The sequence below is a fragment of the Carassius gibelio genome, chromosome A22 (genome assembly GCF_023724105.1).
Source record: "Carassius gibelio isolate Cgi1373 ecotype wild population from Czech Republic chromosome A22, carGib1.2-hapl.c, whole genome shotgun sequence".
In the NCBI taxonomy this organism is placed as follows: Eukaryota; Metazoa; Chordata; class Actinopteri; order Cypriniformes; family Cyprinidae; genus Carassius; species Carassius gibelio.
The window spans coordinates 19,871,526-19,897,456 of NC_068392.1; the positions used below are offsets into that span (position 1 = coordinate 19,871,526).

The 25,931-nt window shown below is 40.7% G+C and overlaps 1 protein-coding gene across 1 annotated transcript; it reads left to right on the plus strand.

Annotated features, from left to right (window-relative positions):
- The first annotated feature begins 21,062 nt into the window (after positions 1 to 21,062).
- On the plus strand, positions 21,063 to 23,099 carry LOC127942495 (uncharacterized). The gene is made up of 6 exons (XM_052538212.1): positions 21,063 to 21,396; positions 21,741 to 21,858; positions 22,136 to 22,228; positions 22,367 to 22,577; positions 22,867 to 23,036; positions 23,086 to 23,099. Exons 1-6 carry the CDS (start codon positions 21,295 to 21,297, stop codon positions 23,097 to 23,099), a joined length of 708 nt encoding a protein of 235 aa, XP_052394172.1. The 5' UTR covers positions 21,063 to 21,294.
- The last annotated feature ends 2,832 nt before the right edge of the window (positions 23,100 to 25,931 follow it).

Genomic DNA, 25,931 nt, shown 5'->3' on the forward strand with positions numbered 1-25,931 from the left:
AACTCCTCCCAGAAGTCTGCAATTACATTCATCCCCAACAGGGCTTTATGGGTTCCTAGGCAATGATCTCGGACAATAACGACCCCCTTCTGGGGCACAGTGATTCCATGAATCTCCAAATCTGTGACTAGATATCCGACATAGGGGATCTCCAGTCCATTAGCCCCCCGTAAGGTCAGCCAGGGTGCTTCTGTTCCCTGTACCTGGCTACCCTGAAACAGCTCCTTGGACAGGCTCTCTGAGACTAAGGTGACTTGAGACCCAGTGTCTACCAGACAATGTATCTTCACCCCATGGATCCATACCTCTACCACTGGGCTATGCCCGATCAGCTGATGCCTGGGGGCGCTCATCCAATTTGGGTCACTCACAGAGGTCCCAGCCACTTGACCCACAGTGGCCGGCCGACCTAAAAATCCCCTTCGGAACTCCGTCGAGAGCCGCATTGGCGACTATAATGCCCTGGCTCACCACACTGGTTACAAATGGGGCGTCCATGTTCGTCCCACTGAAAACGGACTCGGGCCTCCAGTACTGGACGTCTCTCCAGACCTCGTCCTCCCTCGGAGTGCGACCGCTCCCGTGACATTGGTGGTAAGCGTTGGGGGCCTCGTCGCATCTCTTCTAGGAGGGTTTTAGATACCTCTACCATCTGCTCTCGGACTTCTTTCAAGAGCTCAGAACGTAAGGCCTGTTTCCAATCCCCTGATCCAGAGGCAGCTGCCGCTTCTCCACTCACTGCCGCACACACTGGGGAATCCACCACTCCCGCCTGATCCGCTTCTAGGGCCAGAGCCTCTGCTCTCAGGTCTTCAAACGTCATAGCTGGGTCTCTGCGAAATTGAACGCGTAGACTCTGACGGACTGGGCCCTCTTGCAGCCCCAACAGGAACTGGTCTCGTAAGAGAGTCTCTCCCTCTCCCAGGCCATGGTCCCGCTTCTCTCGCAGCCTGATGAACTGCTCCCACAGCCTTAGTGTGAAGGCCCTTAAGGATTGTTGCTGCCCTTGCTCGCAATTGAAAAACTGGGCCCGAAGGACCGCTACTGGGGTCGCATCCCCATATTGTCCTGTGAGGAAGTCCAACACAGCTTGTGCAGTAGCTCGAACCGCCTCTGGGGCAGCCTGGACCTCCCGTCGGGCCTCCCCCTCTAAGGAATTTATCACAAACTGCAGTTTCTGGGGGGCAGAATCCCAGCCAGATATTCGACCTGTGCTTTCCATTCCGACAGCCGTATCTCAGATCCCGGCCCTCCATACTTCGGTGCCCAGGGGGCTCCCAGAAAAATGGGCATGACTCGGGGTGGGGCCTCAGGCACTGCCTCATCCGCCATTGGGGAGCCGCGGTCGCTCAACTCGAGGTGGAACCCTGCCGACTACGCCAAAATCTGTCGCAGGTCAGAGCGGACCACCAATTTAACGGGTCTCGCTCCTCCCTCTAACTTCCACCTCGAGGAGGTCCCACAACACCCCAAGGAACGGACAGACAACCAAGATTAAAATGTAACAATTTTATTTATTTAAAAGTTAGGGGAAAGGGGAGGGGAAACTTTAAAACTACTAATGACTCGAACTATTTTTGTCCACAGATACGGATTCCAGTCTCGATAACGCTCCTCTTCAGCCCTTCCTCGACAACACTCCACTTCAGCCCTTAATTTCCAGCCGACTCCACTCCAGGTAAGTTTAACCCTTTCGAGTCGATCAACGTATATATGCGTTTTGAGTCATTTTCTCCTGATAACCCCGAAAAGAACTTAAATTACACTCTCAGTTTTAATCGTACAGATAAGAGCAATACATCAATCGAATCTGTAAAGGGTCTAGTTTTTTTGGATACAGACATAATAACAAAAAACCTTTGTGCACTTATAAAATAACGATAACAAACAAGGTGTGCTGTCTACAGTCTTTGTCTCCGCTGATCGTCATGTACAAACATTTCATTAAAATGAACTGTAACTCCGTGAATACTCAACGAAGAGACATGAGAGAGATATCTATAGAAAGCCTGGAATGTCTACTTTTAAACTAAACAAGTGCTGCCGAAAACAAATATTCTGAGATAAAGTAATCCATATGAAAACAACGCAATGTCTGTTTTTCATATCTCCCTTCATTATATTTAATGTGACCACGCCCCCGCGCTGAACGCGCTATTCAGATTCAAACTGAAGCGCGCGGCTTGAATACGCCCACACAGAAGAAAAGGCAGCGAGACTGTTCTTCAAGTTTTTATTTTATTTTACTGTTTGCTTCGCGATGAGAGGACTAAGACATAATTCACCCCAAAAGATTTGATGTGGTTGAGGATTTGAGAAATGGATTTCCTCAGAAAAAAGAATGAAGCACTTTATTCAGCAGAGATCATAAACATGAGTAAGTCTCTTTTTATTTATTTGTACTAGTTTTCACATAAAGTGTAAACATTTTACTAGTTAGACTTTTTCCAAATACTTCCAAACTATAATTCCTGACTAAATGTATAATCAAGTGAAACATTATGAAGTTTCAATAACAATATACAATACTATACCATTCAAAAGCTTGGTGTAAATAATATAAATGTGACAAATAGAGATAACTCTAACAAATGTAAAAACTATGCAGTTCTTTCGATTTATTCCCCCTAAAAAAACCTGAAAAATATTATCAGCTCTTTTCAACATTAATAATAATAACGATGATGATAATAAATGGGGTTTATTTGGTAAAAAATAAGATTGTTAAAAGGATTTCTGAAGGATTGTGTGACTGAAGTAAGGATGCCAAAAAATTTGTTTGAAAGTCAGCTTTGATTGTTCCTAATAAACTGTTTAACTTCTCCCCCAAGTGGATATTAAATTATGTTGTGGGATAATTAAATATATTCTTAATAAACTACAAACATAAAATTATATACTTTTATTTTGTCCCCACATTCTTTCTTATAACTCCTCCCTCACAGTGGCACAGTTGAATGAGAGTCTCATTATGCAGCTCATTATGCAGGCCTTTGTTTTCTCAGGTGTAAATCACAATGATATTCATGATAGTTGACGCCTACTCGCATATGACTTTTACCAACAAAAAGTGTTTTAGAAAATTTAAATCAATATATTGTTTTCTGTGAGCGATTAAACAAGATGATTTTCACATCATTCAGAAAGAAAAATTCTAGGCTACAAGCTCCAGTTCTCAACTTTTCCGGCAACCAATTTTATGTATGTGTTTTATTGCCTTATTCAAGTGATTTAACATTTTTAGTTTTTCACTAACCATGCATAAATTTTTTTTTCTCAAAAATACAATCATGTACATGCATGCCTTTCACATATTATTATAGCCCAGTTTGTGCTGATTACAGTGAAATTAGAATTTACCCATTTAGAATATTTATAAGAAACTGAAAAAAGCACAAATGTCAGGGCATGACAAAACTTCTCAAGGCCCCAAACATACCCTAAGACTCCAGAGGGTTAAAGCACAAGGTGATGCACACATACAGCGGGAGCTGCAGACTCACAAAGACTCCAATTGCAGGTAAGTACAAAGCGCAATATGGGTAGATACTCACAGAGCTAGGCAGTTGACGTGCAGAGACTTTCTGGCTCTGGGGGGGGGAGGGGGGGGGGGGGGTGTTGGACTTCAAGACCCAAGGCTGGGCTGTTGGCTTACTGGGGTCCTTGCCCTCAAGTACGTACAAAGTTCCATACACGGGTGGATGAGCACAAGCTGGGCTATTAGCTCACCGGGGCTCTAGCGTTCAGGTAAGTACAGAGTTCAGAACACAGGTAGGTATTCACCGGGCCGAGCTGTTAGAATGCAGGGGTTCTAGCTCCCAGGTAAGTACAGAGTTCAATACACAGGTGGGTATTCACAGGGCTGAGTTGTTAGCGTGCAGGGGTTCTAGCTCCCAGGTAAGTACAGAGTTCAATACACAGATGGGTATTCACAGGGCTGGGCTGTTGGCGTGCAGGGGTTCTAGCTCTCAGGTAAGTACAACGTTCAATACACAGGTGGGTATTCACAGGGCTGGGCTGTTAGCGTGCAGGGGTTCTAGCTCTCAGGTAAGTACAACGTTCAATACACAGGTGGGTATTCACAGGGCTGGGCTGTTAGCGTGCAGGGGTTCTAGCTCCCAGGTAAGTACAGCGTTCAATACACAGGTGGATATTCACAGGGCTGGGCTGTTAGCGTACAGGGGTTCTAGCTCTCAGGTAAGTACAAAGTTCAATACACAGGTGAGCATTCACAGGGCTGGGCTGTTAGCGTGCAGGGGTCCTAGCTCTCAGGTAAGTACAAAGTTCAATACACAGGTGAGTATTCACAGGGCTGGGCTGTTAACTGGCTACTCACCAGTGAAGATATTCAGAGGTCGGTATTCCAAGCAGATACGGGTTTGGTCGATGACTGACGGCTGGTGGGCCTTACAGGTGAGACTGCAAACAATACTGGGCTTCCTGCCCAGCTTGACAAGGGGGCACACGGGGGAGGATCGGCTGTTGTCCTTCGCTTCCCTCGTCGAAGAGACAGCACAGACGACATGCACAAGGCCGGTGGTTGCTGACAAGGCCAATGACACAACGTCACATGGATAAAAAGGGTAAGGCTTTGATTTAAAAGCTTACAGAGATCGCTGAGTGGGTAACGTCATCCAACCTCCTCCAGAGGCGCCTCCAACACCTCCAAGCTCCAGCTTACTTAAGGTAAAGACCGTGGTTGCCACCAATACACTGCTCCTCTCCGTCAGGGCTCTTCCTACGACCGGGGACACAGCCACGGACAAACACCAAACACCACAAAGGCACTACAATTCTTCTCGTGTGTACACTTCAATATAGCGGCACTCACCGCACTCCACACACTCAGTGAAAGAAGATCCGTGGTGTATTCCTGTTTTGGGCTCAGAGTCCTGGCGGGACGTGTCAGATGGACGAAGGCAGGGGGCAGACCACAGCAGGCATATATATCATACACCGGAGTCTCTCCGTCTTTCCCAGCGATCTCCAACGCAAGGCACTACTATCAACACTGAGTAAACACACAAGCACTGAGGATTATTAGATCAACACAAGAGGGGGGGGGGATTATCCACTGCTACGGAGAAATATGCAGTCAGAACCCTTTCTTAAAGGCAGTTAGTCTCCCTCCACATCCGACATCCACTCTCCACAATATACAAGGAATGTTCATAAAGTCTTCACCCACCAGTGCACAGTGTTGTCCTCTCCCAATACGAATTCAATGATCTCCTTCACTCAGGGGCCTTCCAAACATAGGATCGCTCCTTCAACTCAATCCACAATAAGATGTAAACACAACATACAAAAGGTTGATCACTTAACTTCCTCCGCACTTCCAATATCCACTTTCCTTGGATTCTCCGTTGCAGCCCGTAAATCACAACATCCACGCCACACCAGCTACTTCCGTATCATGTGGAACAACAGCGGAACAAACTACACTCCTTTCCTGTTCATAAACCAGCCCCTTTTATATCTCTGCTTCCTTCCCGATCCTCCAATCGGTATCCGACACGTCCTCTTCCCACACCTGACGTGTATTTTGGATAATTTCCCTGCCTTGGGCCAACCAGACAACAGAACTCGTGTTTCACTTAAATTAGTCCAGGCGGAAGTATTTCCCACACTTCAGTTCCGCCCGGAAAAGAAAAGTTCCGCTCGGATTAGTCACCCGGTGACAAAAGCTTGACATGTCTACTTTTAAACTAAACAAGTTCTCCCGAACAAATATTCTGTGATAAAGTAATCCATATCAAAACAACGCAATGTCCCTTTTTCACGTCTCCCTTCATTATATCTAATGTGCAACTCCTCACGTTAGAACACACCAAGAGCTAAATTCAGATGTTTCTGAACTGTTTAAAGTAATAACATGATATAAAAACATGAGCTCGCAATGTATTTCTCTGAACACTTGAAGAGAATTTAAAGCCTGTCACATGAAAACACTGCAGCGAAACGGCACAAAACAATTAGAAGAATATATTATACACATGAAAATGAGTGTTTATATGTGCTTGTGAGATTTTATCTGTCAGGCTGAACCTCACATCAATTGCTATCCATCGTCACAACATGGTAAAGTCATATATATATTTTTTAAGAGCTTCTTAAAATAAATATTCCTGCGAATGCACACGATCCACCCATTAGAACACACTAAGAGAAAAATTCAGGGGTTTTTGAGCCGTGTATGTGTGCAAAATGCAATATTTGACATCGCGAAGGGAAAAAAAAAGTCACATGACAGCCGCGTTTCGGGGCAGCACAAGATGGCCGCCAGCCCAGCGCCACAGCACAAGATGGCCGCCAGCTCAGCGCCACAGCACAAGATGGCCGCCAGCCTAGCACCATAGCCCAAAATGGCCACCTGTCTAGCGCCACAGCCCAAGATGGCCGCTAACCCAGCGCCACAACCCAAGATGGCCGCCAGCCTAGCGCCACAACCCAAGATGGCTGCCAGCCTAGCACCACAGCACAAGATGGTCGTCAGTTTAGAGCCACAGCACAAGATGGCCGCCAGCCCAGCACCACAGCACAAGATGACCGACTCAACGCCTGAGTCGCCCGTCAAGGTGCCACCGACTCTCCATCATAGAGGGCGGAGGAGGAGGAGGCAGGCGTTTACCATTCCTCAAGACCCGGAGAACGTTCCGGAGCGGGCCGCTGCCGTCCAGGAGGACGTTCCCGAGCGGGCCGCTGCCGTCCAGGAGGCCATTCTAGAGGCCGAGGTGGTGCCCGAGGCCGTTCCCGAGGTGGTGCTCGATGCTGTTCTGGAGTTCGAGGTGATGCCCGCTGCTGTTCCGGAGGCCGAGGCGGTGATCGATGCTGTTCCGGAGGCCGAGGCGGTGCCCGAGGTCGTTCCTGAGGAGATGCTCGATGCTGTTCCGGAGGCCGAGGCGGTGCCCGCTGCTGTTCCGGAGGCCGAGGCGGTGCCCGAGGCCGTTCCCGATGCGGTGCCCGCTGCTGTTCCGGAGGCCGAGGCGGTGCCCGCTGCTGTTCCGGAGGCCGAGGCGGTGCCCGCTGCTGTTCCGGAGGCCTAAGCGGTGACCGAGGCAGTGCCCAAGGCCGTTCCAGAGGCGGTGCCCGAAGCAGAGGCGTCTCACGTCTCCACAGGCAGTCCAAAGTCTAGTCAGGTGCCCATTGACTGTCCAGAGTTGAGTCAGTTCCCAGGTGACCCTCTAGAGTCGAGTCAGGTGTTCATGTCAGGGTTAGTCACCGTCGACCTTCCAGTGTCAGGGTTAGTTACCGTTGACCCTCCAGAGTCAGGACTAGTTCCTGCTGACCATCCTGAGTCGAGTCATGTTTCAGTTGTTCCTCTTGATTAAAGTCAGATTCCTATTGACTTTCCCGAGTCGAGTCAGGTGCCCGTTGACTTTCCTGAGTTAAGTCAGTTTCCGGTTGACCCTTCGGACTTGAGTCAGGTGTTCATGGACCCTCCAGAGTCAGGGTTAGTCACCGTCGACCTTCCAGTGTCAGGGTTAGTTATCGTTGACCCTCCAGAGTCAGGGCTAGTTCCTGCTGACCATCCAGAGTCGAGTTATGTTCCAGTTGTTCATCATGAATCAAGTCAGATTCCTATTGATCTTCCCGAGTCAAGTCAGGTGCTCGTTGACTTTCCCGAGTTGAGTCAGTTTCCGGTTGACCCTCCAGAGTCGAGTCAGGTGTTCATGGACCTTCCAGAGTCAGGGTTAGTCACCGTCGACCTTCCAGAGTCAGGGTTAGTTACCATTGCACCCATACTTGCATTTGGATCCTACCCTCTCCTTGTGTTTCCCCTAAACCCAACCGTCACAGTTCATCATTGAATTCAGTGATTTCATCTCTGTTCAGTTTAAATAGTGTCTGTGCATTTATTTTAAATCAAGTCAATGATATCGCTGTAGATGAAGTGACCCCAACTAAGCAAGCCAGAGGCAACAGCGGCAAGGAACCGAAACTCCATCGGTGACAGAATGGAGAAAAAACCTTGGGAGAAACCAGGCTCAGTTGGGGGGTCAGTTCTCATCTGACCAGTTGAAACCAGTAGTTCAATTCCAGGCTGCACGGTGACCTCGGAATAAGAGAGAAACAGACTAATATTAGCGTAGATGCCATTTTTCTAATGATGTAGCAAGTACATCGGGTGTTATGGGAAGTGTTCCCGGTTCCGGTATACCTATTTAATGCAGCCTAAAAATCCTTTAAGGGATTAATCCGTTAAGATGCATTACAGTTAAACTGCTTATTCCAGTTATAGTTTTATTCCGAACAAAAGGTGAAATGGATCTATTAATAATATTCCCATATATCATGCATTCAACCAGACCCTAAAACAGATGTTGCGCCGAGTGGTGGCTGAAGATAAGTGGGACTGGGACAAGATGCTACCCTATGTGCTGTTCGGTGTCCGAGAGGTCCCTCAGGCCTCCACTGGCTTCACTCCGTTCGAGCTGCTCTTCAGCCGACAATCCCGCAGTCTGCTCAACATTGCCCGATATGCCTGGGAACAACAACCATCAGTACACCGCACCACCGAGGAACACGTTTGCGAGATGCAGGAGCGGATCGACTGAGTCATACCCATCATCCGGGAGCACCTCGTCCCGGGCGACCCAACCACGGGAGTTCCAGTGAGGAGACCATGTACTGGTTCTGGTCACCACAGCTGCCTGCAAATTCTTGGCCACCTGGCAGTGTCCGTACACCATCACCAAAAAGGTCGGCCCCTGTTACTTACCGTTTGCGGCAGCCGGGAAAAGAAAAGAGGACCAGCTCTACCACGTAAATCTCCTGAAGTGCTGGGTCGGAACCGGGCCTCAGCTCTCTGCCTACACCAACTCGACTCCCGTGGTCGTTGATATGGATCCTCAACTCTCAGCCGCTCAGAATTTGGAGCTGCAACACCTGGTCAGTCAGTTTCCTGATGTGTTCTCCCCCAGCCTGGGCAGACCCACATCTTGGAGCATGACATCCACACACCACCTGGTACAAATCGTCCGGCAGCAACCCTACCGTGTCCTGGAAACTCGGCGACACGCCATCAAGGAAGAGGTACAGGAGATGCTGAGGTTAGGGGTAATTCTATCATTCTACAGCCCATGGTCCAGCCCCATCGTCATGGTTTCATAGCCCCACGGCACCCTCCGCTTCTGTAACGACTCACGTCACCTTAATGAAGTCTCCGAGTTTGACTGCTACCCAATGCCCTGTGTCGATGAGTTGTTGGACCTTTTGGGAAGGGCCCAGTTCATCTCGACCCTCGACCTCTCCAAGGGCTACTGGCAGGTCCCCTTAATGGAACTGGCCAAACTGGAGATGGCCTTCTTGACCCAAAGCGGTCACTGGCAGTACACATGTCCAGACCTCTCGTCACACCTGCACCTGCTCGTCAAGGGCTGAGCAGCCACACCTGCGCCCCCATCAAGCTCTGGTTACATAAACCCAGCAAACGAACGCAGAGGTGAGAGATGTCACCACAAGACTCGGCTAACCCCTTGTTCTATTGTTTCTGCAAAAAGAAGTGTGTGACACCCAGCCTCACCGCAAACGGGAGAACACGGACCCACACCGCACAAGCGCACCAATAGAAGAGGAAGCCGAGAACAAAACCGCCTCACACCAACGCCCTTTCACCGCCATGCCCTTGATAAAATCCACCCTTCAGGGAACTTACCTGCATCCTCGCATCATGTCCTTCTTCATCCCGCCATACAAGCTATTTTATAATAAAATTCTACTATATTTGTTTTATTAAACTTCAGGCTTACTGTTCTCAAAATGGAAACCAAATCAGCTAATTATTTCAATGTTCTTGTTCATATAGAACTACTCTTACATACAGGAATTAAAGGATCCCTCTCCTCTATACTCTTGTATTTTTGTGGGCTTTATTTTCACCAAGCAAGACATCCCCCCCTTTAAGACTTCTCAAACCTCAGTAAGCATTCGCCTCTAACTTAAGAGGTTCTTACTACTTTTGTGCACATTTAACTCTTTCTGGGTCTTTTCAATTTTAGTCTACTCAAGTTTTTATAGGATCTTTTTCACCTACATAGGGCACCATGTTTTACAGTGCTTATTGTTCTACACTTTCTACCTTATTAGGGCTCAAGCCTGGAGGGCGAGAGCCCTATTGTTTTCCTTAGGATTATTTGTTATTATTATTATTATTATTATTATTATTATTTATTATTATTATTTTTCTTCAAGGTTTCGGGGGCTTTTGGGGCCCTTAACATGCTTAAAAAGTCTTGAAAATTGGCACACAGATTGGAACCTGCGGCCATTAGGGCCGGGCAGAGACTGATACACGGGCGTGGCACAGGGGCTCTACAGCGCCCCCTGGAATACTGAGGGCCATATATCATACATACTTGCACGTAGACATACGAAACTCTGTACACATATAGAACTCATCAATACAAACAACTTTTGTATTGCATATCATAGGCTCCGCCCAACAGGAAGTTGGCTATTTGGGGTTTATTATTCATATTTGTCGTCAAAGTTGTGGGGGCTTTTGGGGTCCTTAACATACTCAAAAACTCTTGAAAATTTGTGCACACTTTGGAATCTGTGGCCTTAAGGAGCCTGCAGAGGCTGGGACCCGGGCGTGTCACAGGGGCTCTACAGCGCCCCCTGGAACACAGTCATAAATGTTGATGTATAGCTCACACATACTTGCACTTATTAATATGAAACTCAGTACACATATAGATCTCATCGTGCCGAACAACTTGCGTATTGCATGTCATAGGCTCCGCCCAACAGGAAGTCAACTATTTAGAGTTATGTAAAAAGCGCATGCTCTGGAATTTGAAATACTTGTCATAGGTTTTTTTCACGATTGCCACCAAACTCGGTCAACATGATCTCAAGACATTGGGGATGAAAAATTGCCAGGGGATTTTTGATATCTCGAACGGTTTGCTCGTGGCGAGGCATTGAAATTATGGTGAGAAATGAGAAACAGGGAGTGTCTAATACCATCCACATACATTTCTTGATTTTAATCAAACTTCACTTAGATTATTCGTTGTATGATGTTGATCGCATATATGTGACTATTAGGAGTCAAAGTTATAGCGCCACCAACTGGCAGCAGGAAGTGTGTCATTTTCAAAATGCTTTGAATTCAGCATCTTATTTTTACTCGATTTGCTTCAAACTTCATCAGAATAATGTAAAAACACAGCCGATATGAATCTGCTGGGGGGATATTGATATCTAATAATATTGTTGACGTGGCAACATGCCAAACTGGAATACTTCTCAGGTGATTTTGAGGCATATAACATGATTAGAATTTCATCAAACTCAGAACACATATCAGTATTAGTGACAGCTAGACACTGGCAAAAGTTCATAAGAGGGCGTGGAAGAGGCACTCTATAGCGCCACCTTTTGTCAAAAGTGGGGGGGTTAGTTTTAGCTACAGACACCAAACTCGGTACATAAATTGTTCTTATTAAGACGGACAACTTTCTAATTCACAGTCATTAGCTACGACCAACAGGAAGTCGGCTATTTTGATTTGAATGTGGATTTTTTTTTTACATTTAGCTGTGAATTAATGCATACTGCTCAGCGGAGAGTAACACTATACACACCAAACTTTGTCTACATGTTGAAAAAACATTGAGGAACTTAAATTACCAATGGATTTTGGATAGCTTGAATGGTTTTGACGTGGTGATTTTTTTAAATGACAGTAAAAAGGGAATTATTAATTATCCTGCATTTTTAAATTCCAAACACTTCAAAACCTTTTTTCATACAGAAAAAAAAATAATTCTGAGTAAATATGGATAGTTTCACGACTCTACAAAACTGTATGGGTAACAGAAAATTAAAAAACTGTCAGACATCTCATCTCACTCTGTCCCTCTGTTTGAGTATTATGTGCTGAGACTTACATTGTCTGAGAGAAAATGCGCCCCTACAGGTGCAATTCCTGAAAGGGAAATTCGACTGAAAGGGAGGAGACTTTCTCTTTTGGTTTCACTTTTAAATCGGTTAAAATACAAATAAATACTTGGATTTAATTCACACTGACAAGCTAAACCAACATATATGATTATTATCAGGTCAGGGCTCATTAATAATTGATGTGTGGTCAGTGATACGTGAGAAACAGGAGAGATGAATCACGGCTCTGAGCACCAGCGTGTGGAATGACGAGCTCAGAAAAATGAGTTTATTGTTGTTTTATAGCTTTTAAAATTAAAATATTAAAGCGATAAAACACAATTCACCAATTAGAACACACCAAGAGCTAAATTCAGATGTTTTTGAACTGTTTGTGTGAAAATGAAATATTTGAGGCTGCCTATATCTGAAATCACCGCTCCGATCAGCGCGTACAGTGTCACGATGTCAAAACAAGCGAATTTATTCTTGTTTAAGAGCTTTTTAAAATAGAATATTGCCACAAATGCACACAATACACCCATTATAACACAACAAGAACTAAACGCAGGTGTTTGTGACCCGTTTAAGTGTGCAAGACTATTTGAAAGCGCGACTGGCAGAATAACATTTATCTCTCGAGCTGCAGGATCCTGCCTTTCGTCGTACGAACGAACACATCACGGACAAGATTATTTCAAAATACATAATAGCTTGGCTAATATTAACGAATACAGCCACGTGAACATAAACGGTTGAGAAATAAATCTGAAGTGGATCTACTGGGTTTGAATATTAAGTGACCGCATTTACCTGCTTCTGTCTTCAATTTTAATCTATATATATACAAAAGGAAACTCATTCGTCTTGGCTGCTTTTTTTAAATGTGTGTGCGTATTTAATTATTTACTTTTTTATACATTTTGTATAATTTCATAGTTTATTTATTATAATTATAAAAACATAAATAAATGTAGCCACTTCAAACTCATTTGATACTGACCTATGACATCCTGTGACATGATATTTATTTGAATTTACATAATCTCATGGATGTAACAGTAAATCTGTTCAGCTCACAGATCAAGACTAAGCTGTAATGCAAGCAGAACTTTCACAAATGCTTATAAGTCAATAATCATTACAAAACACTTACAAATCATTTAAGGGATTTAATAACACTTTAAAATAATGTCTAATTTGTTAACATTAGCAAATGCATTGATAACACTTTATAATAACTGCACTCATTAGTAAATAGTCAGTTCATTCTTCATAAAGCCTTGTCCCAAAATTAATAGTCAGTAGTAAGCAGTTTATAAATACAGCTATAAATAGCTTGTTCTTGGTTTATAAGCACATTTATTAAAAAGGAGAGTAAAGGGTCAGTTATCTTCCTATGAAAAATAAAAAAATAAAAAAAAACAAACAACAACACAGATTGATACAGAACTCAGAAATGTTATTGTGGATTTATGATAAACTCAGCCTGTAAATGAATTCATTCTCCTCCAAGAAGACACAAGTAGTTCACACCAAACTTTTTTAACATGAAGCCAATATACTGAAGATGTTAAATTTCGAATGGGTTTAGGATACCTTAAATGGTGTGGCCATAGCGATTTATTAAAGTAACATAAAAAAATACAATAGTTATTTTACTATATCTTTAAAATTTTTAATTCCAACTCTTCATAATTTTTAATATACGTTGAAGTCATCATTTGAAGGAAGCACAGTGAGTTTCATAGCTTTATCATTTTCAAGAGCCAGCATAAAATTAAAACTATCATAACATATAAATCAAGCTTACAATTCTTACTACCAATAATGACCACCAGATGGAGCTAGGATTACTTTTAAATAATTATTGTAGAAACAAGTATGATTTAAATCATTTATAGAAATTTTTCAAAGAAAAATAATATGAATTTTATGTATTTTACTGATAAAATGACCCTCACTTAATTAGAATAACAAGCTGCAGTATTGTGAACCGTATATTAAGAATAATTCTTTATACGCTTTTTGGACAGATATGTTTTGAGTGAGTCTCGAAGGATCAGCACCACACCCTCTTTTACCACTGTTTAAAGAATGTATCTTAAAGAACAGGTGCGGATGAATTTTGAATAGCTTGAATGGTTTTGTCGTGGTGATTTTTTGAAATAACAGTAAAAAAGTAACCAGTAAATGTCTTTTATTTTTTTTAAGTGCAGCTTCTAAACACTTAAAAAAAAATGTACACATAGAAGACAAGTCATTCTGAGGAAATATGCATAGTTTCATGACTATACAACACTATATGGATGATAGAAAATTAAAAAACTATCATACATCTGATGTCACTCTGTCCCTCTGTCATGTGGGTAATGTGTGTGTGTGTGTGTGTGTGTGTGTTAAGTGAATTAGGTGTGAAACTATCAGGGAGCATTTAGTCTCCAGCGCCAACATTTTACAGAACTGCCACTTTCCTGGAGTCTCAGAATTACTCGGTGCCAGGCTCTGAGAGATCTAAGATTCCAAAAAATGATTTAATTAGAATACCATGAAGTATTGTGAAATACTATATATTAAGGCTTTATATATAGGCTTTATGAACAGATTAGAGTGACTCGTGAAGGACCAGCACCACCTCCTCTTGTTCGATGGTTTGAGGAATATATCTTCCAGAATCCAGGATTAAGATTTAGGAGCTCATTTTTATTCCACCTCCTTTCCTGAAAGTCTGTCTTGCAGAATTGACTAAAAATTAATCTTCACATTATTTCCTAATTATTTTGCAATTCTTTTTGTCAGTTCTCCTTGACCTGTTTTTCTCTTCCAGCTTTCCTGGACTATTGTATAGCACTCATAAATGATTAAATAAAAAATAATGGTAGTTATTAAGATTGATATGGTTTGGAATTGGTAAAATGTGCTTGGAAAAAAATCACAATAAAACAATGTTTTAATGTTTAAGTTTGGAATATTAACTGACATGAATGAATGTTATATAAATATTGTTCATGTTAACATAATGTTTATGAATGGAATCTTATTGTAAAGTGTTACTAAAGTTATATATATATTGTTCTGTGAATGTGATTTTAAAGTCTAGATGATTCGGATTAACCCTTTAACTGCCATATCCTTTAAAACCTCACTGCCAGAGGGATATTGTGAATGCATGTGCCCGCTGGGCACAGTTTACCTGATGCCACCGGGGTGGCGATGGCATTGGTGGCTTGAGCCCGCCATCGCTGCTTGCAGCTATATTTTCATTTGTTCTCAGGTTAGGTAAAGCAAGTTAAATCTGTCCTATATATCTCATAAGCATTCACATTGTCATATATACAAAACAGATTTCTCGGTCTGTTCTGTTCAAGTTTAGAAATCAGAGTCTTTTGGCAGATGAGCTTCTTAGTTATAGTTAAGCATAAGTTTATTGTATATAGATTAATTACATTACAAACAAAATACTAATATAAAAACAAACATATAATTTGCAAGCTTGTTGTTCAGAGGCATCAATGTCAAGGCCCCTGGCACCGGAGAAGCTGTTCCACAGAACCAGCATCTGGTTTCCTCATTGCACTTCAGTCCCTTGTAGACAGCAGGTGGATTCCAGTGTCTTGTTATGTCATGAGGTCTGGAAATACCCTAAGAAGCTCCCTATAAGAAGCCTTCAATTTTCCCATATTTCTTCTCCAGGACTTTCTTCATTGATGCCTCCTGCTCTGAGTCTGCAAAACAGCATTCTATGGTAACATCCCTTTTCTTCAGTTTTCTTTCGCAAAGCTCTTACTAATGCTGTACGTTTCATTTCTAGCTATAATTTCGCTATATGCTGTATATAGTAGCTCAATTAATGCTTTTAAACAATTATAATATAACGTGTGGTGTCTTTCTTAATAAACCACTTAACAAATAAAAACGATTATAATACAGTATAATGTGTGGTGTCATTTTTAATAAACCACTTTCCTAATAAAAAGATAACAATATATGCAGTTACAATATAAAGGTATCACATATAAAGAAAAAGGCAAACATGCAATAGGACGAATGCATATTTTCCTCAACAATACATTTCCAAATAATCATATATAATTAAGAATATTCAGAATATTCATTATTAATTATCTAATTGAAGATAAGAATATTTAAAATGTCACCTAAATTACAATAATAAAGTTTATAATTGTCTTCTGAAAACATAAATAGTCTAAGACAAACAAGCATGTTACAGAACAAATTCTTTTTGACCTTTTGACCAATAAATTTCCATGGTTTACCATGATTTTTTTTTTTTTTTCAAACATTTGTGATCGCTGAATACAGATTTTTTTATTACTATTATTATTATAATTTTTTTTTTTAATAATTTCCATTTACTTATATGACAACTCTTCCAGACCTGGAAGTCATAATTTCAAAATTGCCAGGTAATTCCAGGTTGTTCATGACTATGTTGCAAATACATTTAAAATCAAGAAAGAAACCTGGTCTCAATCAACAGTCAAATGTTGAGCTGCTGCCTCTGCTGGTATCAACCATAAAAATAAACACTTTTCAGTAGTAAAAGATGATAGTAGATACATCGGCTGTTAATTCAAAGATTAACATGCATATTTTCAGAATGCAGGTAAAGAAAACAACACGTGCACACAAGTACACACACAAGCACACACACACACAATGTTGATGTTTTTGCACCTTTGACTTTTGGCTATGTTTGAGCTCTCATAATGTTTAGTACATTTAGATAATCCCATTTGCTTTTATGGTTCTCAATTGCTCCTCTCCCAAACCCAAGAAAGTGTATGCATTTATTTTTGCTAAATTTAAATAAGAAAATAACTAAACTGCCAGTGGTCAGAGGAGGACAACCTAAGGCAGGGCTTCACTGCCATTGGGCACCTGAAGGGATGTGTAATCTGTGCAAAAGGAGTGAGTATGATGCTTTGAAGGGACTTGAAGAAATTAGTCTGCCTCGACCCAGATTCCACTCCACAATAGATGTTCAATCCTGCTCATTTAAAAAAATGGCTCATTATATAAAGATGTAAGTACACCATTTTGTTTTTTAGATCATTTGGTATGATCACATCCTGAAGCAAATAGCGACCAGTTGTATAATGGGAACGGGTGTGGGGCACAGAGAACCATCTCAGACAATTAGGAGTTGTAACTTCATTAAAATACAGAGCACAACTGTTACAACAGGAGCAACTTCATTTACATTAAGGGCAGTAAACTATAACTGTATAAAAGGTTTGAGCTTAGGATGTTCGTGGTCCATGCTGTTGAACCCAAGCTTCTACATGTACTTTCTCTTTGCTGTGTTGCAATAACCATCTTCATCGAGATCTTCAATGTCCTGATATTTTTTTTCTTACAGTAGGTCCACTTAAACCATCTACAATGAATAACAGAAAAAAAATTGTTTTAACTGAATTTGATCTGCAAATATCCCAGTGAAATGTAAGATGGATTTGATTATTTAGAAAATAATTACTGCCTTATTAAATGATCAACATGACATAATTACCTTCTGTAACATCATTAGTTACCTGTGCTTATATCTTTATTAATCGTGGCATCAAGAGTGTCATAAATATGAGCAGTTCCTGTAATAAATCAATGCATCTTATGAATTTAAGCCCACATAAAAATATTGCTTTTATGTTGACACTGCTAAACTCAACTACATATGTGAGGTGCTATTAACATTTTAAATTGCAGTTAATATTTTGTTATGCATTATTCATAATTAAATGAAACTGAATTACATCAAATAAAAAACACCAAATGTCAGTTACACAAATATATTACACTTTGGAGGAGGGGAAAATTATTTAAGAATCTCAGCTTGTAAAAAATTATGGTAAAATATTTATGTTTAATGAGTAAAGACTGACCAGACGTGAGTGCTGTATATACTGCTTCACTCTGGTTCTGCTCTGATGTCTGCCTGCTGTTCTTCTGTTGACTGACACTAGAGGAAGACTGAGATCTTCCACCTAGACAAACATAAAAAGATTTTGAGGAAATAAGGGGGTCAAAAAATTACTATAATAAAGTCTTGGGCATGTCAAAGATTAGTGACAACATTGGCTTTGATGCATTTTTAGTTTTTGTGCAGCATTATATTTACATTTTTTCTCCCTCCTTTGTTGTTCGTGGCTGTTTTTGCCCCATTGACTTCCATTATAACAACATTTTTTTTTTGATTGCAAAGCCATGACACCATAAAATCATGCATTCTTAATTGTTTGTGTTTTTCCCTGCTGGGAAGAGATAAAAGTTGTTATTTTTACAGTTGATCACTAGGTGGGACCATTAACCCTTTAGATATGCCTGCGCAAAAAAAGCTTAGTTTCTGACTTGTATATGGAGCTATATGGAGTATTACAGCATATTATATGGTGTGTGTGTGTGTGTGTGTGTGTGTGTGTGTGTGTGTAAGAGAGAGAGAGAGAGAGAGAGAGAGAGAGAGAGACCTTTGCACACTTACCTTGATGTATTTAAGAAAATCAAAATTTTACACCTCAGCTCTCAGAACTACATGGAGTAAACAAAAGTGTATTTATGCACCTGCTGCCTTTTGATGGTGATGACAAGTATAGACTAAACAAAACCAAGGTACGTGGATTTAAACGCTTGCATGCCATCCTGCTGGTCATTTACATTTACATTTACATTTAATCATTTAGCAGATGCTTTTATCCAAAGCTACTTACAAATGAGAACAATAGAAGCTGTCAGGTCAACAAGAGAACAACAACAGTATACAAGTGCCATGACAAGTCTCAGTTAGTCTAGTATAGAATGCATAGCCAGGTTTTTTTTTTTTTTTTTTAAATGAAAAGACAAGAAAAGGAAAAGGGCACATAAGATTTAACCAGTGAGTTTAGGTAAGTTGGTGCAGTGCCAGTGGTCGTCTTGTAGGCAAGCATCGGTACCTTGAATTTGATGAGAGCAGCTACTGGTAGCCAGTGTAACCTGATGAGGAGAGGAGTAACGTGAGCTTTTTTTGGCTCATTGAAGACAACCCTCGCTGCTGCATTCTGGATCATTTGCAGAGGCTTCACAGTACGTGCAGGAATGCCCACCAGCATTGGTGAGAAGAGCAGCAAGCGACATGAGAAAGGGCTTGACTTGTACCAAAGTTTTAGAAATGATTATGCAGTTTGACCCCTCCAGCGAGCTGCAGCTTATTTGAAGTTGATATTGCATTTTGGTTCATAATACATTATGTTAATAATTCTGATGCAAAGTAGATTTTTTTTTTACAGTATTTTAAGGTTTTAAACTGGCTTTACCATCAAGAAAAGACAAGCATTTCACACACAGGCCATCCGTACTTTTCACCATCAAAAGGCAGCAGGTGGATAAACACACTTCTTTTTTTATTGTTTACTCCATGTAGTTCTGAGAGCTGAGGTGCATATTTGGATTTTTTCAGATACATCAAGGTAAGTGCACAAAGGTCTCTCTCACTCTCTCTCTCTCTCACACACACACACTATCATTTGCCATTATCCTCCATATACAAGCCAGAAACTAAGCATTTTTTTTGCACAGGCCTATCTAAAGGGTTAATGGTCCCACCTAGTGACAAATAGCAACCCAGTCTCACGGCAGTTCGTCATTGAGGACACGAAATTTAATCTATTGAATCGTCTTTATGGACACGAATTTCCCTTTTTTTTCGTGTCATACAGAACGACCTTCAATCTAATGTATTTCAATGGGACGTTTTTTTTCGCGGCTGCACCTCGTTTTTCTTTCGAGAGCACAGTATTGTTTTTTTTCTCAATTGTTATTAATTTAGCAAACTTTAAGGGCTACACTACCCAACATTTAATCAGGAGATTTTAAGCCTTTTTGTATTGCTTTATATTCGATAGGCCACTCAAAATGAATATATTTATTCGTGTCCATGGGGACGTCTTTCAATCTAATCTATTTGATGCACCTCGTTTTTCTTTTGAGAGTAACGTACATTATTGTTTTTTTTTTCTCATTTGATATTCATTTTGCAAACTTTAAGGGCTACATTAATCTACATTTATTAAAGAGATTTTAATCCTTTTATTGCTTTATAATCTGTAGGTTACTCAACATTGTAAACCATCGTCAGTGCTCCTAACAGTCAAAATATAATAAATATATTTTTCCTGGATGCGACTGCAGAGCTTGAGTTACGGCTATCGCTGGTTTCTTTATAGAAATACCGGGTTTCCATCGGTTTAATGTGTCAAATCTTAGAGTAGCCTAACTACATTTCCCATGAGCCTTATCGACCGTTACAATGCTGAAGACGACAGATGAAACTGCGGACGCGCCGCCGATCCTCTTTTAATGATATCCTCATCTTTTTTCAACACAAACGCAAAATTGTGGTTGATAATTCAACAATACTATGTTATGGCCATCAGTTTTATTTGTTTCCAGCATTACCCATGATCATCAGCTTCCGTTGCTATGGAGACGGAGCCAGCCCGCTTTGCAATTGGGTGATTTCTTTGGTGATTTCTCATTGCGCTCAAACCACTTTCCAGGTAAGTTAAGTTATGAGGCTCCTAGATTCATATGACGTAACGATTAAGTTTTGCTTAAATGCTATACAAATTGTTGTCTTTCTTTGCCATTATAGATTCACATTGTTTACACGTTAGGGCAACGAATTAAAGCCCGTCCATGGTTTCCTCATTATCAGAAAAGAAACCTGTGAAATTAGGCTTGCTAAATGGCTAGCCAACTTTAACATAAGATAACAATTCCAGTTATCTAGATGATGTCATTTTATTTCGATCATCGTGGTTCACACACAACGTCACTGTAATGTGTCAGTAATAAAAATATTATAACTTGATCTAACGTTATACAGCACATAACGCTGCCTTTAAATCTTGGATGACGAACTCCAGACACATGTTAGGGGCTTTACAAATTACGCGCCTTTTTTTATTACGCGCCTTTTCACCGTCGCAAAGGAAATAGGAACAACGTGAATATGTATCCATTTATCTTAAGTATTTATTATAAAATGAGAATCACTCACTATTAGGGTACACTTTTTAAATGATTATATCAACATAATACTACATAATTAACATTTTCTGTTGTTCTCCTTGCAGATCCTGTCAAACTCATCACCTGTCCTATAGCTACACCTGATTTTTAAAACCCAACGGCACTTTTAAGAGCCAACCTCTATCTCTTTATTTTCTATATCTTACATCCTCTCTGTTCTTAATATCTATATTTCTGTCCATCTCTTCAAACTTTATCTGTCTCACATCTATTGCTCTTTCTTTTCTCCCGGTCTGTCTTTGTCTACCTGTCTTACCCATCTTTGTCAGTCTGTCTGTCTGTCTGTCTGTCTGTCTGTCTGTATCTGACTGCATTGCAATGGCCACCAAGCATAAACTTGATTCAAAGGATCCCCACTACAAAGAGGGGAGACGCATGGCTCTGGAGCTGAAACATGAACACATTTTAGCTGAAGCCAAGGTTAGAGTTTTTGTACACCTCAATCATTTTATACTTGAACATAACAAATTAAAGTAAAACATGATGAGGAATGTGTAAGAATGATGAGTGCAGAAGATTTAATACAGGTATATTGCATGATGCATCCTACCATGCTCTGTTAATAAGGGAATATAATAATAATAATAGTATATGCAGTTCCATTCCCCACAGAGACTTGGAGAATCTATTCCAAGGCTCATTTAAGCTGTTCAACACCTTACTAACACACTATGTTGTGTTTTCCTTTCACTAGTTACCTGCCTTTTGGTTACAGTCCTTTTAAAAACATCAGTCTTACAAGAAATATTCACTCCAATACACAGAGAGCAGCTGATGAGAGAAAACGTGTACGAGACCCTCCACACACCTCTAAAAGGGACTCTGTAGGACGTGGTAAGCCGAGGGGAAGGCGAGGAGGGCGACGCCATGCCTCCGCTACAGGTTATATTTTAATTATTTGACATTTGTAGGAATTTACTATGACCAACTCAAATTAGAACAATGTAATTGTTTATTGAGAGTTAAAAAATTCAAATATCTAAAAAGACATTAAAAAGTAGATAAACATTTCAGTGACACTATTGTAGAAGACACTGCCAAGTACTTAACAAACATATGTCTGATTTCATAAATTGTTTAGTATATAGGTTGAAAAGAAGAACAAGAATGGAGTGTGATAGCCTAACTTGTTCTTATTCTTCTATGTCTTGTTTTACAGCCACATATCCCACGTTTGAGTGCTCCCTTTCATCCAGTGTTGAGGTTCCTTTTACTGCAACCTCAACTAAACTAAATCCTCAAGAGGAATTTGGTAATTCACAGTGATTAATTTATGCAAGTACAGTAAATAAAAAAAATGTTAATTCTAATACTGATCAGCTGACTTTTAATTGTTTCTTATCTACAGTAAATTATCCCTTACCGCTTTATTTTTGTATTTTCTTTACAGAAAAAAATATGGAGAGGCTCTCTGACATTTTGGCGTCATGTCCTTCTGCTGGTCAGCCTCAAAGTAGCTCTGCATCATCATGGTCTTTTCGGCAACAGAAAGCCTCAGAGCGCTGGAAAGAAGCAAGACCATACCACCTAAAATGCCTTATTTCAAAAGAGGCTGTTGGTCATCCCCTGTGTGGCCTTTGCAACAAGCCTGCTGTTATTAGGTTGGTTTTCATTAATACCAAACTTTAATTGCCCAGGGTAGGTGACATGTCTTTTGGGATTGGAGAAGACTTAGATACCCAGATGAAAAACACATTAATGAGAAAAGTAAATCTAGGACCTTCTTGCTGTGAGGTGACAGTGCTAAACATTGAGGCACTATTCAATCCTATACAATAAAATCAAACCTAGTAAAAGTGAAGTAGCTTAAATATACTGTACAGTACTTTATATGAGTTATTCACCTGAAATAATGTATTATATTATAATATTGTTTTCTTTTCTCCCTAGGTGCAGAGAGTGTCTTCCTGAGGAGTGGTTCTGTGGGGACTGTGATGTATTGCATCACAAAAAACAGCCACTCCACAACAGGGAATGCGTGATTCGTGGTTTTTTTGAAGCCATTCCTTCAACCACATGCATCATCAAAGGGGAAGCTGGATTTTGCACCCATGAGCAAGGTACGTTCTCACGAAAGCTTTAATTTTGCTGTTCAATGTGTGTCTGCAGACAGTTACAGATAATCTAAATTATTGGTTTTCCTTCTTTTTGCCAGCTTGCATTTTGCCAACTGTGAAGATGCCAGACTGCTCCTGTGGAGGCACAAACTTCACTGTCTTACCAGGCAAACCAGTGATTTTAATTACCATCAATGGTAAAAAAAAAAATATATATATATATATATATATATATATATATATATATATTACAATTTTTATTTGTAGATTTGATGTTTTTCACACTAGTGTGCTGTGGCATTGTGCTTACAATTGCAGAAGTGTCAAAACATATGGAATAGCACATGATATTGTTATTAACTGAAACAAAGACAGATTTTTATTTTATTTTTGTCCTTCACAAAGAAAAAACATATAACCATCTTTCCAGCATGATGTCCAATCGCCACAGCAGTGTGGAATTTAGTGAATTAGAAAATATTTATATATTATAAAATTATAATAATAATATAATGTGGGATTATAGGAACTTGTGCAATATCTCTCAACCATTCACAATGTGCAGAATTAACTAAGTGTTGTAAAATTAAGTATGTGGTAAATGTGTATTATATTTTTAATAAATTTTTTGTTCCAAGGGCGTTTTGACTTGCATCAGCCACTGTATGAATGTCAAACATGCCAGCAGCAATGGACCCCTGCCTTTAAAGACCTCCTAAGAAGTGGATATTGGCCAGCCTCCATCACCAATTCCACACTTTATACCCTGGACCTCTTGAGCTCCCTTCAGGAACTCAAGATCATATCTCCGGGATTCTCCAGACAAGCCTTCGCAAAGCTGCTGGAGCATCGGACTAAGTGTGGAGGAAGAGTAAGTGTAAATGTTATTACCATTTTATAAAAAAAAATTAAAAAAAATAATCTATAAGACCACATCACAAATAATATTTCATTCTATATATTTTCCAGTCTGGACCTATCAACGGCGATGCACTGCAGCGCAGCTTTTTAGAGCTTTCGTATGCATCATTTGAGGAAGACCAGCTCTGCTGTGGTGCTCCTTTCACCTGCCCAGCCTGCACACCAGAAATGTTGGCTGTTTCAGCAGATGGAAATAGAAAGCTATATCGCTTTTGCCGAAACGGAAGGTGATCTTTCTTCCAGTCTTTTTATTGATTTATTTTCTTCCTTCATATATTTCTTGAATGGATTTTTTATTTTTCTTTCTTCCTTAGCTCTGATGATCCTGGCTTTTTTGAGGGGCTCTTTGTGGCTGAAGACAGTGTGGTGTCTAGATTTGTCGACACCATACAGAAAGCAGTGAAAAATGCAAGTTGACAAAATAGTTTTTACAATAATAACCGTAACCCCAACTTCAATTACTTCTGCCTACCAATTCCAAAATCAAATTGAGAGAATAAATGCCATATATTGAATGACATCTTTGCTTTTATTTGATTTGTCATGTTTGTTTTGTGTGTCATAGACACAGGGAAGAGGCACATGTGGGGACTCCCAATGGACAGCAGCGAGGGAATCTTCAAGGAGGGCTTCAAAATTGGACGAAGAGGGGATGGAGGTTGCTGTGTGTCGTCATGGGTTCCTTTTGAAAGCCCTTAATATGTACAGGGGAGAGATATTTGCCTACCCTCTGTACCTTCAAAAGGAGCTCATGCCAGCCAAGGCACAATTCTTCGCAATGGATGTGGCATGCAAATACTGGCCATACCTGGAGAAAGTTGCTAGTGTCCTTCCTGCTCTTCAGGAGCTGACCACTATGAAACCCTTTCTCAGTGTAATGCATGCTCGAGCCCATGCTACTAAGTGTGAGGTGTGTATAATATTTTAGCATCATATGTACATTTGTAATATTAACAAGCACATTAATACCATTTCTTGCATGGATTGTAATGCCCTTTGATGCAGATTGTGTTTTGTGATATTGTCCTATATAAATTTAATTTAATTTAATTTAGTTTCTTTCACCCTTTACTAACAGATTAATTGGAGTGGCAGGAACCAGGAAGGAGCAGGGACAACCGCTGGTGAGGAGGTGGAGCAAGTGAACAGTTACCTTTCACGTTGTGCCCTGACGACCAAATACATGTCAAAAGCAGGTGATCGGAGTTTGCAAAATTCGTGTATACTTTTTTTTTAGATTGATCATCATAACCTCATTATTTGCTTTAAACAGCATGGGTGGACATGCTTACATTGCATGCAATGGGGTGGAACGAGAAAAAAAATCTCTCTTTACATCAGGCACTTTCCACAAGATATGTGAAGGTAAGTCTCTTATTAATTGTTTTGTGTGTCCTTTTGTTGTGTTTACTTGGCCTGTTGGTAATCATACAAAGTTGTAATCCTGATTATTGTATAACACTGTTCATCAGACTTGTCAGAGACTCCATGATGAGACTGCAAGGCTAGCTGACCTAAAAACAGAGCTAGATTGCACAGATGAATTGGTATCACAGTGGCTATCTGATGTAAAGGAATGGGCAGCTGGTGGTAAGCATGACCAGATAAAAGAAACAACAAACATCCCTTTCTACCATCTACATTTTATGTTTGATATTAAAGAGCAGAAAAAATAGTAGGCGGATCATCATCTAATGTGATGCCACATTTATGTCAGGTTTATTAGAATATTCCAGTTCCTTGCAGGAAGTGCACATACTAACTTTAAATAAGTTTGATTAAAAGGTTTAACATAAAATTCAAACAGAGAAACGGTTCTGTGTTGTTTTAACAGTGAATTTGCTCTCACTATTTCTTCTACAGAGACACCTGGTACATCTCGTGTCAGTCAAGGCACAACACACAAAGAAATTCAGCAGTCAATTGAGGGGCTCTACCTTAGTGTGAGGCACCGGAAGCGAACCCTCTACCGTCAGA